Consider the following 18,562-nt stretch of genomic DNA (forward strand, 5'->3'; position numbering starts at 1 on the left):
CCCACCCAACACTAAGGGCAATTTTGGACACTAAGGGCAATTTATCATGGCCAATCCACCTAACCTGCACATCTTTGGACTGTGGGAGGAAACCGGAGCACCTGGAGGAAACCAACGCACACACGGGGAGGATGTGCAGACTCTGCACAGACAGTGACCCAAGCCGGAATCGAACCTGGGACCCTGGAGCTGTGAAGCCATTGTGCTATCCACAATGCTACCGTGCTGCCCAAAATGCCCCGACTCCGCCCCCTCCAGCCACGTGCGACTCATGGGGGCCGCCATCTTGGACGCCATCTTCCTCGCCTCCCACCACGTGCGATCCACGGGCCCGATCGGCATCTCCGCGCTCGGACAACTCTGCGGAAGAATTCGAATTCGACTATGAACTCAGAGGGCAGTCATCACGGGGCCACTCCAGCACAGCTGATCGAGCCGCCGACTACACGCAGCTCAGCGCGGTCACCCTGGACCAATCACGACCAAAGAATCTACGAAACTCAATGGCAGAGGTCCATATCAATGGGTACAAAACGCCATGCCTCTTTGACTCCGGGAGCACGGAGAGCTTCATACATCCAGACCTGGTAAGACGCTGTTCGCTCCCCGTTTTCCCCGTGCAGCAAACTATCGCGCTCGCTTCAGGCTCCCACTCGGTCCAGATCCAGGGGTGCACCGCCGCGACACTCACAATCCGAGGCGCTAGCTACTCAAAATTTAAACTCTACGTTTTGCCCAAACTCTGCGCGCCACTCTTATTAGGCCTAGACTTCCAATGCAACCTCAAGAGCCTCACCCTCAGCTTTGGAGGGCCCCTGCCCTCACTCACGATCTGCAGCCTCGCTACGCTGCGAATCCCCCCCCCCTCCTCTCTTTGCCAATCTCACTAAGGTCTGTAAACCCATAGCCACTCGTAGCAGGCGGTAAAGGCTGCAGGATAGGGTATTTGTCAGAGCAGGGGTCTGAAGGCTTCTCAGTGAGGAGATTATAGAGGCCAGCAATAGTCCCTGGAGAGCTCAGGTGGTGGTCGTTAAGACCGGGGAAAAATTCCGTATGGTGGTCGACTACAGTCAGACCATAAATAGATTTACGCTCCTCGACGCGTATCCCCTCCCCAGGATTGCAGACATGGTAAACCAGGTCGCCCATTACCGGCTCTTTTCCACGGTGGATCTGAAGTCTGCATACCACCAGCTCCCAATCCGCCTGGAGGACCGCCACTACACGGCATTCGAGCCCGATGGCCGCCTCTTCCATTTCCTCCGGGTCCCTTTCGGCGTCACTAATGGGGTCTCGGTGTTCCAACAAGCAATGGACCGAATGGTGGACCAGTACAGGCTGCGGGCCATGTTTCTGTACTTGGACAATGTCACCATCTGCGGCTATGACCAGCAGGACCACGACGCCAACCTCCACCGTTTTCCCTAGATGGCACAGAAACTGAACCTCACGTACATAGAACATAGAACATAGAAGATAGAACAGTACAGCACAGAACAGGCCCTTCGGCCCTCGATGTTGTGCCGAACAATGATCACCCTACTCCAAACCCACGTAACCCGTATACCCGCAACCCAACAATCCCCCCATTAACCTTACACTACGGGCAATTTAGCATGGCCAATCCACCTAACCCGCACATCTTTGGACTGTGGGAGGAAACCGGAGCACCCGGAGGAAACCCACGCACACACAGGGAGGACGTGCAGACTCCACACAGACAGTGACCCAGCCGGGAATCGAACCTGGGACCCTGGAGCTGTGAAGCATTGATGCTAACCACCATGCTACCGTGAGGCAACAAGGAGAAATGCGTTTTCCGCACAACCAGACTAGCCATCCTCGGCTACATCGTGGAAAACGGAGTCCTGAGCCCCGACCCGGACCGTATGCTTAGAACTCCCTCCCCCTCATTGTCCCAAGGCCCACAAACGGTGCTTGATATTTTTTTCCTACTACGCCCAGTGGGTCTCTCAATATGCGGACAAAGCCCGCCCACTCTTTAGGACCACATGATTTCCCCTGTCAGCCGAGGCACGCCAGGCCTTCGACGGCATCAAGGAGGACATCGCCAAAGCGGCCATGCGGGCGTTGGATGAATCCACCCCATTTCAGGTAGAGAGTGACGCCTCAAAGGCATCTCTTGCAGCCACGTTAAATCAGGCAGGGAGACCAGTTGCATTTTTCTCCCGTACCCTCTCCGCTTCAGAACTCCGACACTCCTCAGTCGAGAAAGAAGAACAAGCCATTGTGGAGGCTATCCGTCACTGGAGGCACTACCTCACAGGTAGGAGGTTCACCCTAATCACCGACCAAAGATCGGTTGCCTTCATGTTCGACAACTCGCAAAGGGGCAAAATAAAAAACGACAAAATTCTGAGGTGGAGGATCGAACTCTCCACCTACAATTACGATATCAAATATTGACCCGGGAAGCTCAACGAGCCTCCGGATGCCCTATCCCGCGGGACATGCGCCAGCGCGCAGATCGACCAATTAAAAGTCATCCACAATGACCTCTGCCACCCGGGGCGTCACCCGGCTCGCCCACTACATCAGGGCCCGAAACCTGCCTTTCTCCAATGAGGAGGTAAAAGCGGTCACCATGGACTGCCCGATCTGTGCGGAGTGCAAACCGCACTTCTATAGGCCAGACAGGGCCCACCTGGTCAAGGCTTCTAGACCCTTTGGACGCCTCGCGATTGATTTCAAAGGGCCAATCCCCTCAACTAACAAGAACGTTTACTTCTTAAACGTCGTAGATGAGTTCTCCCATTTCCCATTCGCTATCCCGTGCCCCGACATGACCTCCCACACAGTCATTAGGGCCCTGCATAGCATCTTCACCCTGTTTGGTTTCCCCAGCTATGTACACAGCGACCGGGGTTCGTCATAGAACATAGAACGATACAGCGCAGTACAGGCCCTTCGATGTTGCACCGACATGGAAAAAAAACTAAAGGCCATCTAACCTACACTATGCCCTTATCATCCATATGCTTATCCAATAAACTTTTAAATGCCCTCAATGTTGGCGAGTTCACTACTGTTGCAGGTAGGGCATTCCACGGCCTCACCACACTTTGCGTAAAAAACCCACCTCTGACCTCTGTCCTATATCTATTACCCCTCAATTTAAGGCTATGTCCCCTCGTGCTAGCCACCTCCATCCGCGGGAGAAGGCTCTCGCTGTCCACCCTATCTAACCCTCTGATCGTTTTGTATGCCTCTATTAAGTCACCTCTTAACCTTCTTCTCTCTAACGAAAACAACCTCAAGTCTAATGCTTCACAGCTCCAGGGTCCCAGGTTCGATTCCCGGCTGGGTCACTGTCTGTGTGGAGTCTGCACGTCCTCCCCGTGTGTGCGTGGGTTTCCTCCGGGTGCTCCGGTTTCCTCCCACAGTCCAAAGATGTGCCGGTTAGGTGGATTGGCCATGCTAAATTGCCCGTAGTGTAAGGTTAATGGGGGGGATTGTTGGGTTACGGGTATGTGGGTTTAAGTAGGGTGATCATTGCTCGGCACAACATCGAGGGCCGAAGGGCCTGTTCTGTGCTGTACTGTTCTATGTTCTATGTTCTATGTCCATCAGCCTTTCCTCATAAGATTTTCCCTCCATACCAGGCAACATCCTGGTAAATCTCCTCTGCACCCGTTCCAAAGCTTCCACGTCCTTCCTATAATGAGGCAACCAGAACTGTACGCAATACTCCAAATGCGGCCGTACTAGAGTTTTGTACAACTGCAACATGACCTCATGGCTCCGGAACTCAATCCCTCTACCAATAAAGGCCAACACACCATAGGCCTTCTTCACAACCCTATCAACCTGGGTGGCAACTTTCAGGGATCGATGTACATGGACACCGAGATCCCTCTGCTCATCCACACTACCAAGAATTTTACCATTAGCCAAATATTCCGCATTCCTGTTATTCTTTCCAAAGTGAATCACCTCACACTTCTCCACATTAAACTCCATTTGCCACCTCTCAGCCCAGCTCTGCAGCTTATCTATGTCCCTCTGTAACCTGCAACATCCTTCCGCACTGTCTACAACTCCACCGACTTTAGTGTCGTCTGCAAATTTACTCACCCATCCTTCTGCGCCCTCCTCTAGGTCATTTATAAAAATGACAAACAGCAACGGCCCCAGAACAGATCCTTGTGGTACGCCACTCGTAACTGAACTCCATTCTGAACATTTCCCATCAACTACCACTCTCTGTCTTCTTTCAACTAGCCAATTTCTGATCCACATCTCTAAATCACCCTCAATCCCCAGCCTCCGTATTTTCTGCAATAGCCGACCGTGGGGAACCTTATCAAACGCTTTACTGAAATCCATATACACCACATCAACTGCTCTACCCTCGTCTACCTGTTCAGTCACCTTCTCAAAGAACTCGATAAGGTTTGTGAGGCATGACCTACCCTTCACAAAACCATGCTGACTATCCCTAATCATATTATTCCTATCTAGATGATTATAAATCGTATCTTTTATAATCCTCTCCAAGACTTTACCCACCACAGACGTTAGGCTCACCGGCCTATAGTTACCGGGGTTATCTCTACTCCCCTTCTTGAACAAAGGCACCACATTTGCTATCCTCCAGTCCTCTGGCACTATTCCTGTAGCCAATGATGACCTAAAAATCAAAGCCAAAGGCTCAGCAATCTCTTCCCTGGCTTCCCAGAGAATCCTAGGATAAATCCCATCCGGCCTATCTATTTTCACCTTGTCCAGAATTGCCAACACTTCTTCCCTACGCACCTCAATGCCATCTATTCTAATAGCCTGGGTCTCAGCATTCTCCTCCACAATATTATCCTTTTCTTGAGTGAATACTGACGAAAAGTATTCATTTAGTATCTCGCTTATCTCCTCAGCCTCCACACACAACTTCCCACCACTGTCCTTGACTGGCCCTACTCTTACCCTAGTCATTCTTTTATTCCTGACATACCTATAGAAAGCTTTTGGGTTTTCCTTGATCCTACCTGCCAAAGACTTCTCATGTCCCCTCCTTGCTCGTCTTAGCTCTCTCTTTAGATCCTTCCTCGCTTCCTTGTATCTATCAAGCGCCCCAACTGAAACTTCACGCCTCATCTTCACATAGGCCTCCTTCTTCCTCTTAACAAGAGATTCCACTTCTTTGGTAAACCACGGTTCCCTCGCTCGACCCCTTCCTCCCTGCCTGACTGGTACGTACTTATCAAGAACGTGCAATAGCTGTTCCTTGAAAAAGCTCCACATATCCAGTGTGCCCAACACTTGCAGCCTACTTCTCCAACCTACACATCCTAAGTCATGTCTAATGGTATCATAATTGCCCTTCCGCCAGCTATAACTCTTGCCCTGCGGGGTATACTCATCCCTTTCCATCACTAACGTAAAGGTCACCGAATTGTGGCCACTATTTCCAAAGTGCTCACCTACCTCCAGATCTTTTCCAGTCAATATTTGGAAAGTTAAAGTCTCCCATAACAACTACCCTGTTACTTTCTCTCTTTTCCAGAATCATCTTCGCCATCCTTTCCTCTACATCCCTAGAACTATTAGGTGGCCTATAGAAAACTCCCAACAGGGTGACCTCTTCTTTCCTGTTTCTAACCTCAGCCCATACTACCTCGGAAGAAGAGTCCCCATCTAGCATCCTTTCCGCCACCGTAATACTGTGCTTGACTAGCAGCGCCACACCTCCCCCTCTTTTGCCCCCTTTTCTGAGCTTACTAAAACACCTAAACCCCGGAACCTGCAACAACCATTCCTGTCCCTGCTCTATCCATGTCTCTGAAATGGCCACAACATCAAAGTCCCAGGTACCAACCCATGCTGCCAGTTCCCCTACCTTATTTCGTATACTCCTGGCATTGAAGTAGACACACTTCAAACCACCTACCTGAACACTGGCACCCTCCTGCGAAGTCAAATCTGTGCTCCTGACCTCTATACTCTCAATCTCCCGTACTCCAAAACTACAATCCAAGTTCCCATGCCCCTGCTGAATTAGTTTAAACCCCCCCAAAGAGCACTAACAAATCTCCCCCCCAGGATATTGGTGCCCCTCAGGTTCAGATGCAGACCATCCTGTCTATAGAGGTCCCACCTTCCCCAGAAAGAGCCCCAGTTATCCAAAAATCTGAATCCCTCCCGCCTGCACCATCCCTGTAGTCACATGTTTAATTGCTCTCTCTCCCTATTCCTCATCTCACTATCACGTGGCACGTGCAACAACCCAGAGATAAAAACTCTGCTTGTTCTCGCTCTGAGCTTCCATCCTAGATCCCTAAAGTCTGCCTGACATCCTGTCCCCTTTCCTACCTATGTCGTTAGTGCCAATGTGGACTACGACTTGGGGCTGCTCCCCCTCCCCCTTAAGGACCCGGAAAACACGATCCGAGACATCACGTACCCTTGCACCTGGGAGGCAACATACCAAACGTGAGTCTCTCTCGCTCCCACAAAATCTCCTATCTGTGCCCCTGACTATTGAGTCCCCAATTACTAATGCTCTACTCCTTTCCCCCCTTCCCTTCTGAGCAACAGGGACAGACTCCGTGCCAGAGGCCCGTACCCCATGGCTTACCCCTGGTAAGTCCCCCCCCCCCACAAGTATCCAAAATGGTATACTTGTTACTCAGGGGAACGACCGCAGGGGGTCCCTGCACTGACTGCTTCTTCCCAGTCCCTCTTACAGTTACCCATCTATCTCCAGTCTTTGGTGTAACTACTTCCCTGAAGCTCCTATCTATGGCCCCCTCTGCCTCCCGAATGATCCCAAGTTCATCCAGCTCAAGTTCCAGGTCCCTAACACGGTTTTTGAGGAGCTGGAGTTGGGTGCACTTCCCACAGATGAAATCAACAGGGACACTGACAGCGTCCCTCACCTCAAACATTCTGTAGGAGGAGCATTGTACTGCCTTCCCTGACATCACCTCTAGATTTAAAAAAAAAAACAAGAAAAAGAAAAAGAAAGGAAGAGCTTACCTGATATTCCCTCAAACCCTGCTGCCGCTGAAAGGTAAGCAAATTTAAAGGCACTCACTCACCTTCACGACAGGCCCCTGCTCCCGCTTCCCAACAACCGTGGTTTTTTTTTTGGTTAGAGGAGGAGGTAGGGTGGGAAACACTGACGAAGTGTTTCAGGTTTAACTGTCACTTGACAACAGCCCCTCCACAAACCACCTTCAAATTAGGCTGACCGCACTGCACGTATGCAAATTTCCCCAGAACAGCTGATCAGTAGCTCTGCTCTGCTGCCCTCTGCTGGATGCTTGCCTTCACTCAAACTCCTTGGGTCTCCTTCGCAGGTTCACCTTCAAATTAGGATGACCGCACTGCACGTATGCAAATTTCCCCAGAACAGCTGATCAGTAGCTCTGCTCTGCTGCCCTCTGCTGGATGCCTGCCTTCACTCAAACTCCTTGGGTCTCCTTCGCAGGTTCAGCTTCAAATTAGGCTGACCGCACTGCACGTATGCAATTTCCCCAGAACAGCTGATCAGTAGCTCTGCTCTGCTGCCCTCTGCTGGATGAGCGACGAGCTGCGTCAGTACCTGCTCGACAAGGGCATTGCCTCGATCAGGACTACCAGCTACAACCCCAGGGGGAACGGGCAGGTGGAGAGGGAGAACGCGACGGTCTGGAAGACCGTCCTACTGACCCTCCTGTCTAGAAAGCTCCAAGTCTCCCAGGGGCAGGAAGTCCTCCCAGATGCGCTCCACGCTATTAGGTCCCTTTTGTGTACGGCAACCAACCAGACCCCTCATGAGAGGCTCTTCATTTTTTCCAGGGGCAGTACCACGGGGGTCTCACTTCCGGTATGGCTGAGGACACCGGGCACATTACTCCTGAGGAAACACGTCAGGGCGCACAAAACCGACCCCCTTGTTGAAAAGCTGCGCCTGCTCCACTCCAACCCCCAGTACGCATTTGTCGAGTTACCTGACGGCCGTCAGGACACAGTATCCCTCCGGGATCTGGCACCCGCCGGATCCAGCACCCCCTCTACCCCCACAGAAGGACCTCTCACCCTACACCCCATGCTGCCGCCCCCTTGCGCTCCCGAGCCCACGGGCTCGCTCCACCAGTTCCGCGCCCCTGCACCGGCCAGCCCCCAGCGCCCCCAGTCCCCGGTCGAACCAGGAGAGTATGAAGCTCGGATGAAACCCTCCCTGGAGTCCGCCATCGTACCCCAGCACACTACACCCATCCAGCCACCGCAAGAGGCTGCAACCCCGGTGCTCCGCAGATCACAGTGGACAATTCGACCACCGGACAGACTGACTTTATAAACCACCACCCCCGCCGGACTTGTTTTTTTTGCAGGGGGTGAATGTGGTGAATGTAATATCTAGATGTATATATGTTAATTCACACTGTCTTTGTAAGCGCAGTAGCGCTATCCTACCACTAGGGGGAGTTGCGCTGTGAGCACTCAGGAACTTGTACTGGGCTCCACCCTTGGCTCCGCCCACGACTCCTCCTCCTAGTGCAGCTGTATAAATACCCTTGTCCAGAGTCAGCCTGAGTTCACTAAGAGTTCATCAACGGATAACAGGCTGGCTTTGAAGTAAGTCGATTAAAGCCTAGATTCATATCGGAAACACGTGTCTGGTGAATTGATGGTTCCATCAGTAAGTATGGAACTGCTTCATCAGGTGTGCTCCACATTTGTTTGGTCTGCGGTATAAATAATATGGAATTTCAGAAAAACCTTTTGGGAAAAACCTCCCTGACTTTTCAACAGGCGTGACAGATCTCTTTGTCCTGTGAGAGCATGGAACGCAGTGTCCCAGAAATACAAGGGATGGAGGTGAATGTTTTGGGGCGTCACCCCTCACATGGTTAGTGGGCAGCACGGTAGCATTGTGGATAGCACAATTGCTTCACAGCTCCAGGGTCCCAGGTTCGATTCCGGCTTGGGTCACTGTCTGTGCGGAGTCTGCACATCCTCCCCGTGTGTGCGTGGGTTTCCTCCGGGTGCTCCGGTTTCCTCCCACAGTCCAAAGATGTGCGGGTTAGGTGGATTGGCCATGCTAAATTGCCCTTAGTGTCCAAAATTGCCCTTAGTGTTGGGTGGGGTTACTGGGTTATGGGAATAGGGTGGAGGTGTTAACCTTGGGTAGGGTGCTCTTTCCAAGAGCCGGTGCAGACTCGATGGGCCGAATGGCCTCCTTCTGCACTGTAAATTCTATGAAAAAATCTATCTATGGTATCCCCACGGCCCGGACCGACCACCGTTGCAGCTCTCACCTGTGGGCGAAGTGCTGGCTGTCGAGACGGGGGACGTCCCCAAACACAGTTGAAGATGATTCTGGCCCTTGTGCAACATGTGGGAGACGGTCTGGGCATATCCGCAGGCAGCAGCAGGGCCTGAGCTCCAGGAAACATGGTCAAGGTAGGGATATTTCAGACTGTAGACCCACAATATAAACAGGACCGGATTAGACTAGACCCACGATATAAACAGAACTGAATTTGACTGGAGACCCATAATATAAACAGGGCTAATTCAGACTGGAGACCCATAATATAAACAGGGTTAATTCAGACTGGAGACCCATAATATAAACAGGGCTAATTCAGACTGGAGACCCATAATATAAACAGGGTTAATTCAGACTGTCGGCCCACAATATAAACAAGGTTAATTGTCTGTAGATTCACTCCCAGGATTTCTTCTATTGATAATACTTCAAATTTTTCACAAGGGGTGGGGGGGATGTGGGAGGGGCGGTATTGATAAAAGGGATTTCACCAATGCATGAGACCCTGATACTGGTAATCAAGGATATTCCAGAAGTCCCCAGCTGCGTCTTTGAGAAATTACTTGCTCTGTTCCAGATTTGCTATTACCTTGAGGGAGAAGGGATTTGAGAAACATTGGTACTGACAGGGTTTGATTACCTCTGCCTCCTATCTGCATAAATCTGGGTCTCTTGTTTTGTAGCTCGATCATGTTTAAAACATGAATACCATCTGCTCGCCTCACAGCACTGGTGCAATCCGAGGGGATACAAAGCTGACTGAAGGCATTAAACCTAATGATATTCTGATGTCACCTTCTGAAAACTTCCAGTGAATGTAACACTCCTTCACTCGGAAAAGGCTGCAATGCTTTTCTGCACAACGGAGATTGGTGACCTGACCTGTGCAGTAACGTTTTAAAGTACAAAGTCAAGCTTCTCTGGTGGCGCCCTGGTGCATGCACCATTTGGAGTGCAGCTGAATGCTGAAAATTCAGCCCAGAAAATCTGAAGTTGCACCCGTGTACAAGTTGTCCGCACACATGCAACAACAGTTAGATTGGGGTCCGTCATAATATCGAAACATAAATGGGGAAAGGTAAATGTGGTCTTCTATTGAAGCATAAGGTTGCAACTGAGATATTATAACAGTGAAACATCCCTGGATATGAGGATGATATTACTTGTCTGGCTGGAGTAGTTTCACTACTCTATTAATTGTTATTGATTGATTAAATGTATATTTTGAACAATTGCAGCCAACACATTGTACCGCAAGCAGCTTTGGATGAGCTTGAGGGTGTAAATAGACTTTGGGGAAAACTGTCTCCTGGCCTAACGGTTGGTGCATTGTCACCCACCCACTACAGTGTGGCCCACTATCGAGTACACCTGAAATACCACTCTCTATAAGGGTGATTAGAAATGGGCAGTAAATGCCGACCTTGCCATTTATGCATCGCATCCCATGAATGAATAAATGATTGAAAAAAATCAATCAGATGATGCGCTCATTTATTGTGTACTTAGTAGGAGAGAGGAAAGAAATTTAGAGCATTTGTCTTGGACCCACCGAGGTGACAAATTAAAAGGGCAATGGCTTCAGAGCTGTCGATGGCAAATTTCAGAGACATTGAAGTATTTCAGAGGAGGGGTTTCAGCCAGAGAGCGTGATGGAGGCCAAAACAAGGTTCATCAAAGGAACAGGCAGATATAGTTCATGTCTTAACTTGCTCCCAAGTCCTCTTCACCAATTACACTTGCTGACATGAATTGACTCACAGTTAAGCTATGCCTCAATATTAAAACTCTCGGAGCGGCATGTGGCGTAGTGGTTAGAACTGGGACTGCGGCGCTAAGGACTTGGGTTCAAATACCGGCCCTGGGTCACTGTCTGTGTGGAGTTTGCACATTCTCCTCGTGTCTGCGTGGGTTTCACCCCCACAACCCAAAGATGTGCAGATTAGGTGGATTGGCCACGCTAAATTGCCCCTTAATTGGAAAAAAAATAATTGGGTACTCTAAATTTTAAAAATAAATATTAAAACTCTCATCCTTATTTTCAGGTCCTTCCATGGCCCCACTCCCAATATTATCTTAAGAGTTAAAGGGTTGAAGACATGGCTGGAGACAAAGTGGGAGCATCCAGTTGTTGTGGTCTACATAGGATCCAAGGACATAGGTAGAATTAGGGGTGATGTTCTGATGAGAGAGTTTGAGGAGTTGGTGTCCAAATTAAATGCAGAATCGCAAAAGTAAAGTTGCCATCATCCCAGATAACCAGAGGCTGCTTTGCCCTTTCGAGGGGGAGAGCACACTGGTGGTGATTTAACCTGAGGATCACCACACCATAGGTGAGGGGCAAGGTTGAGAAGACAGGGCCTTCATGAATAACATCAGCTGGTACAGGAATTGAATCCCTGCTGTTGGTCTTTCTCTGCATCACAAACCAGCTGTCCAGACAACTGAGCTAAACCAGCCCCCTTAAGGTAATATTCTCTGCATTGTGAACTGAGGCACGCACCAATTGGGTTAAGCAGATTAGAGAATTGATCTTGTGGCTCAAAGAGTGGGGGGAGGCAGTGGCATAGTGGTATTGTCACTGGACTAGTAAACCAGAGACCCAGAAAAATGCTCCGGGCCCCAGGTTCAAATCCAACCACTACAGATGGTGAAATTTGAATTCAATAAAAATCTGGAGGTAAAAGTCTAATAATAGGCATGAAACCATTGCCGATTGTAGTAATACCCCATCTGGTTCACTAATGTCCTTTACGGAAGGGAATCTGTCGTCCTTATCTGGTCTGGTCTGGCCAACATGTGACTCTTAGCTGCCCCCTCAAGGGCAATTAGAGATGGGCAATAAATGCTGGTACAGCCTGTGACGCCCACACCCCATGAACAAAAAAATTGGTTTGGATTCATGGGAAACTGCTACCAGTGCTCAAATAATTTTTATTATTATCACAAGTAGGCTTTCATTAACACTGCAATGAAGTTATTGTGAAAATTGCCTAGTCACCACATTCTGCCGCTTGTTCGGGTACACAGAGGGAGAATTCAGAATGTCCAATTCACCTAACAGCACGTCTTTCGGGACTTGTGGGCAGAGTTCTGTCAAATTATATAACTAGAGCTGTGGAGAGAGCTGAAAACTAAAAGTGAGGGAGGAGGGACAAGGTGAAGGGAGATTGTGAAAGCTAAAGAGAAAAATCAAGGCATTAGTGTAGTGTAGTGATTTGAATAAAGGCAACAGAGTGAAGCAGGAAGCAAGAGGGTGTTTAATGGAAATAGTGCATCATAGAATAAGGTTAATGCAAAGAATACTGGTTTAAAAAAATGAAAGACTCTTTATCTCAATGCATGAAGCACTCACAACAAGATAATGAACTATCAGCAAAAGTAGAAATAAATGGAGTTGATATTGTTGCAGGAATTCCACACCTATTCGACTATCGCCTGTTTCCATGCTGTAAACATGTATGATTCTATGATCGTGTTCCTCACTCCCAACTGACCAGATGACACTTAGCGTTCCAATTCAAAACCTTATTCCAGCTGTAGCAGGGGAGCTAAAGATGAACATAGAAAATGTAGGGTAATTATACCTTTGCATATCTTCCAACTAATAAACATATACCATTCTAAAGAGTACATTGGTGTTATCTGCATCCATTCACAGCTAATAATTAGGATTACATAGCGCATGACATATGAATATGATTTTCCAATCACAATTTGGGCACGTACACTTAATTACAATATTGGCAAGCACATTATTGTCCCTACTTATTGAACAATTGTCAAACAAGAGCAAGCTAAAGATGTGCCTGACCAGCGGTGCACCATTATCCCTTGCTATTGCCCCTTGTCTGAGTGAACATACATGAGCTGCAGCTGCATAATGATCAATTGAATTTTTGGATGTGACTCCAGCCTCCCTATAATTAATACAGCATTAGCCCTTGAATGCTATTTGTAGACAGTCTTGAGTTGAAGCAACTGGTTTCTCATCACTGGTTTTCTGTCTTTGAGAGTTAAGCAGCTCGCAGCCTGTGTAATTTTTAAACGTGTATATGACTTTTAATCCTTTCAATATAACTGCCATTAAACAGACGTGATTACAAGGTGACCAAGGGTTGGGACATATTTCAGGGTAGCCAACATGGAGGCAGAATGGAAAATGAGAACAGGCCCTTGTATTAAAAGGTGACATGAGGGCAGCAGAAAGAAAGGATCATGGCTCAGAAGATCCGGAACTAGCATCAGTTTGGGTGGAAATTAGGAATAACAAGGTGGACAGAGAATTAAGCACAAAATAATTGGAGCTGCAACAAAGACAGCATAATAATCATGGGAGACTTTAATCTTCATGTTTTCCAGTCAAATCAAATTGGCAAAGTTCGTCTGGAGAAGGGTGTGTGGAAATTGTTTACAACAGTTTCCTGGAAAAACATGTTGTGCAACCAACTAGGTATGAAGTTATTTTAGATCATTGTGTAATGAGGCAGGGGTAATTAGCAATCTCATATGAAAAGATCTGGGTAAAAGTGATCATAATACAAATGAATTCCATATTAAGTTCGAGAGTGACATATTGGAGTCCAAAAGAAGAATTTTACGCTTAAATAAAGTCAATTACAAAGATATGAGGGGAGAACTGGCTAAGAAAGATTGGATAAATAGACTGAAATGTAGGATAGTAAATAAATAGTTATTATGACTGGATGAGAACATGGGTCAGGGGTCAGCCTTTCTTTCCCACACATCAATTGATCATAATATGTCTTTGTAAATTGCAAGGATGAAGGTCAGTGCCTGAACTTAACCATTTATGTGCTGATTGCAAATAATTCAGTCCAACAGGTTGTGATGATATGATCTGCATACTCATCTGCCATTGGGCCAGAACGTCGGCTTACCATTGGCCCTGGTCGGTCATGTGCCTCTCGACCGATTGGCCGAGAGGCTGAGTTAACCACGCCTCTATCAACGAGGTATAAATGCTCAGAAGCCTGACAATCGTTCCTTTCCACTGTAGACGATCGCCAGGCTGTGTTCTAGTTAATTAAAGCCTGACATTGGTAAATCACTCGCCTCGCGTGCAATCGATGGTGCATCACAGGTTTTCTCGAGTTTAAACACAAAGTGGTTGTTTTTTTTTATTGCATGAAAAACCTACCCAAACAAGGATGTAGGTTTTTTAAGAAGTTAAACCCATGTTCTGACCTTCACAACACACACACGCAATTGCAAGTCATATTGCAGAGGAGGACATTTTAAAATAAATTGGCTGTGCTAAGTTACCGCTTAGTGTCCAAAGATGTGCAAGTTAGGAGGATTGATTGATGTGCGGGATAGGGCAGGAGATTGGGCCAAGGCCGAGTGTCTTTCGGAGGATCAGTGCCGACTCGATGGGCCAAATTGCCTTCTTCTGCACTGTGAGGATTCTATGGATTCGAGCTTTGAGGACATTTAAATAAATGTTCATTGAGAAAATGCAAAAAAATAAAGAGTTCACCACTTAGGATTCCTTTGCTGTTGATTATGGCGGAGGCAGATTTATTCCATGGTTGTCCTGAAATTCCAGTGGGATTGCAGCAGAACTAAACTGCAATTTATGCAGACAGTTTCTTTTAAACCATAATCCCTCTTTACTGAAAGTTGATGTTATTGTATCTGAGGCTCCTTTCCATTGAAATTTTCTATCTCTGTGGTGGATTTCAAAATATATCAGAGGTAGGGCTCTGAACTTGGGACAGAAGGGAAAGAGATGGTATTGACTGTCCATTTGTAGGCTTCTTCTCTGAGACTGCTTAAAAGCAACCATGGTGTTGCCTTTAATAATTTAAAAATGATTATTCTGGTTCCATGATCTTTCTCACCATCATGGTTTTAGAAGGTAATTGATTAGCTCATGTATGGACAGACCTTGTTGTGACCTAGGTACTTAGCTTCCGTAATGTCTCAGCTATCACTTCCGAATGGATCATTCTTCCCTGTGATGTGCCAGGAAGGGCATATCAACACCTTCTGCATAGCTAATGTTCCAGTACACGTTCTGTCTTTGCCTGAAAGCTAGCTTTATAGAAATGCAAACGGTGAAAGCCAGTTCATCTTTGAGATAATTCTTGACATTAGCAGGTCTGAAATTCTATAGGAGGTTTGCCTTGGCATGTCCTAATTGGAAGCTTTCAGAGGCCCCAAATAACATTAAACCTCAGAATTGGGAGTGTTTTAGAAATCAGCAAAGGGGAACAAAAATTTGATACAAAGGAGAAACAAATATGATAATAAACTAGAAAATATAAAAGTTGATTATGACAAGTTTATAAAAAGGAGCATAGTTCATGCAAACATTATTCCCAGAGGCGGGGGGGGAGAGAAATTATCATTGGGAATGGGGAAATGGCTGTGACATTGAAGAAATATTTTATGTTTGTTGTCAAAGTAAAAAACACAAAGTGCATACAGAAATAGATGATGGTGAATGGGGATAATTGGGCTGAAAGCATTAACCATTTAAGATCTTTATTAATGATTTAGATGAAGAGGCAGTGAATAAACTAAAATGAGATTAAATATCTACGTTTGCTGATGATACAAAGCTGGAATCCATAGAATCCTCACAGTGCAGAAGAAGGCAATTTGGCCCATTGAGTCTGCACAGATCCTCCGAAAGACACTTGGCCTAGGCCCAATCTCCTGCCCTATCCCCGCACATCAATCAATCCTCCAAACTTGCACATCTTTGGACACTAAGGGGCAACTTAGCATGGCCAATCCACCAAACATGCACATCTTTGAACCATGAGAGCAAACCGGAGCACCCGGAGAAAAGCTACACAGACACGGGAGAATGCGCAAACTCTACACTGTCAGTCACCCAAGGCCGGAATCGAACTTGGGGCACTTTGAGGACACAATGCTAACCACTGTAATAACCAACACAGGACATACAGTGTGGGATGATTGTTTTCCCGGTGCTCCTTGAGGAGTACAAGCACCCCCGTTAGGGGCGGGTTACCTTAGCCATACTTGTGTAAAAGGTCAGCCAGTCTGGAACTGACTGAGAGGAGCGAGTATTCATGTATATAATTGTTTTAAAGTAAATATTGTTTATTTTACTTACTTTGGACTCCCCAAGCCTTATTAAAACCATGAGGAATAGTGAGTGGGATTTTTCCAGTGCTGTCCGCTCCTGATACTGGAAATTTCAGCCCGAGGTCAACGGACATTTCATGATCTGTCAAATTACCCCTCTCACCTGCAACAATTCCCTTGGTGGGCAGGACTGGAAAATCTATTACACTGTGTGAAGTTTGGTCTCCATATTGAACGATGGATATATTTTCCTTGGTGGCAGCACAGCAAAGGTTCACTAGATTGGTCCCTGGGCTGAAAGGATTGCCCTATGATGAGAGTGCCTCTAATTTTCTTTGCTCCAACACTGGTGGCCGTGTCTTTAACTGCCAGGGCCGGAAACTCTGAAATTCCCTCCATGAACCTCTCCACATCTCTCGCTCCATCTCCCCCTTTAAGATACTCCCTACAATCCACTTCTTCAACCACACTTCCTGTCATTTGCTCTAATATCTCCTTCTATTGCTCTGCGAAAAATTTTGTTTAATAATGCTCCTGTGAATCATCTTGGAACTTTTTACCATATTAAAAGTGTTATTCAAGTGCAATTTGTTGGAATGGGAGTATTGTAGATTTAGTATTGTGGAATGGCAAAATCAAATGGGCCAACAAGCCCTCTTCATTCAAACCTAGTTGATTATCTTTTGGGGGAACTGTCACATGGTACTATCGTGGGGAAATTGTGCCATGTAACAGGCTCAGGTGGATGAATCCTCCAGGCACATACTTTGCAAGGTGGAATCTCAACTCCATGGACATCAGAGTGGAGACTTTCCTTTCAGATTCCATAGAGGTCATCGGAGCTTCACAAATAGTTGCTCAGACCTTTACAGGAGTGCCTTTGGTTAGAATGGGCAACCTCTTTTGCTATTGACAGCGTGGGCATTGATTGAAGAGAAATTGGTTCTTAGGATGTGCTATGATGAGAGGCTGAGTAAATTGGGTTTATATAATCTGGAGTTTAGAAGAATGAAAGAAACCTATGAGGGGGCATGATAGGATAGAAGCTGAGAGATTGTTTCCATTGGTCGGGGAATCTAAAACACACTGGCCCAGTCTCGGATAAAGGGTTGAGATGAGGAAACATTTCTTCAATTAAAGGGTTGTGAATCCTTGGAATTTTCTTCCCGAGAAGTTTTGTATGTTCCATCATTGAATACATTTAAGGCTGCATAGACAGGTCCTTGGTCTCTCCAGGAATCAAGGGATATGGGAATAGGTGACAATATTGAGTTGAAGCAGAAGATCGACCATAATTTACTGAATGGCGGTGCAGGCTTGATGGGCCGTGTGGTCTATTCCTGCCCCAATATGTTACGCTCTTAAAATTATGAAGGAAGGTCCCATCATTCAGTTTGAGGATAAACCTACTGGAACAAGTGGCTGTGGTGTTGGGTGTGGGGGATGAGTGGATTGAACACATAATTGTTTTGACTCTCAGGAGGCCTTCCATCACCACTTTGCGCGGGGGAGGGTTCTGTGAATTTGAGAGGGTGGCTGAGAGTTTTAAGGGTGAGTTTGGGGGGTAGCTGTGAATTTGGTGGGTGGAGGTTGACGGGGTAAGTTTGGAGGGGTTTTGTCCAGAGGTTTGTGGATGTTTTTTGGTAGTGCCTGTGAGTTTGTGGGTGAGTGTGGAAGTTTGTGGAGGGAGGGTATTGATGGGTGTGCTTTTAGGAGGGGGAGGTGGGGAGAGGTATTTGATGTTTACAAAGTGTGGTTAGTCCCGGTGAGCGGGTGGGCTGTTTGTTTCCCCCCGGATGGGTTTTCTGTTACACACGGACCCAATCATTAACATTAGCCGGAAGCCGTCGCTGTCGGAATCCGGGTTCCGTGCCTCAAGTTTGGGGTGAGGTTAGAACCGGGGTCCCAGGACTCAGTAGGGGCGACCCGCGGCCTTGCCTCTACCGGCGGCTCCCGGAACACGGGAGAGGGAACCCACTGAGCTACACCCCCCCCCCCCCCCACCTCCCCACCTCCCCTCCCCCTCCCCCTCCGAGATACCCCTCCTTCCCCGGGATATTCCCAACCATGTACTACTGGCCCACCCCCCTTTCCTCCGGGATACCCTCATCCCTGCCCCCCCCCCCCCCCCCGCCGGGAAAGCTCCCACCTGGGATACCCGCCCTTTTGCCCCAGGGCTACGGTGCCCGAAGGCCCTGATTTCCC

At 47.7% G+C, this 18,562-nt stretch overlaps 1 protein-coding gene across 3 annotated transcripts in view; it reads left to right on the forward strand.

Moving 5' to 3' along the window:
* Window positions 1-18,562, forward strand: part of cmtr2 (cap methyltransferase 2) — a 39,367-nt gene that overhangs the window by 10,454 nt on the left and 10,351 nt on the right. The window contains exon 1 of one of the 3 annotated variants that reach the window (XM_038807142.1): window positions 9,323-9,405. The exons of 1 other annotated variant lie outside the window; for it this stretch is intronic. In XM_038807142.1, coding sequence (XP_038663070.1) covers window positions 9,338-9,405 — 68 coding nt within the window. In that variant the 5' untranslated portion in view covers window positions 9,323-9,337. Of the gene's footprint in view, window positions 1-9,322; window positions 9,406-18,209; window positions 18,243-18,562 lie in introns of those variants that run through there. One more of the 3 variants, XM_038807143.1, reaches the window with a different exon arrangement.

This window comes from Scyliorhinus canicula, chromosome 9 (assembly GCF_902713615.1).
Source record: "Scyliorhinus canicula chromosome 9, sScyCan1.1, whole genome shotgun sequence".
NCBI lineage: Eukaryota > Metazoa > Chordata > Chondrichthyes > Carcharhiniformes > Scyliorhinidae > Scyliorhinus > Scyliorhinus canicula.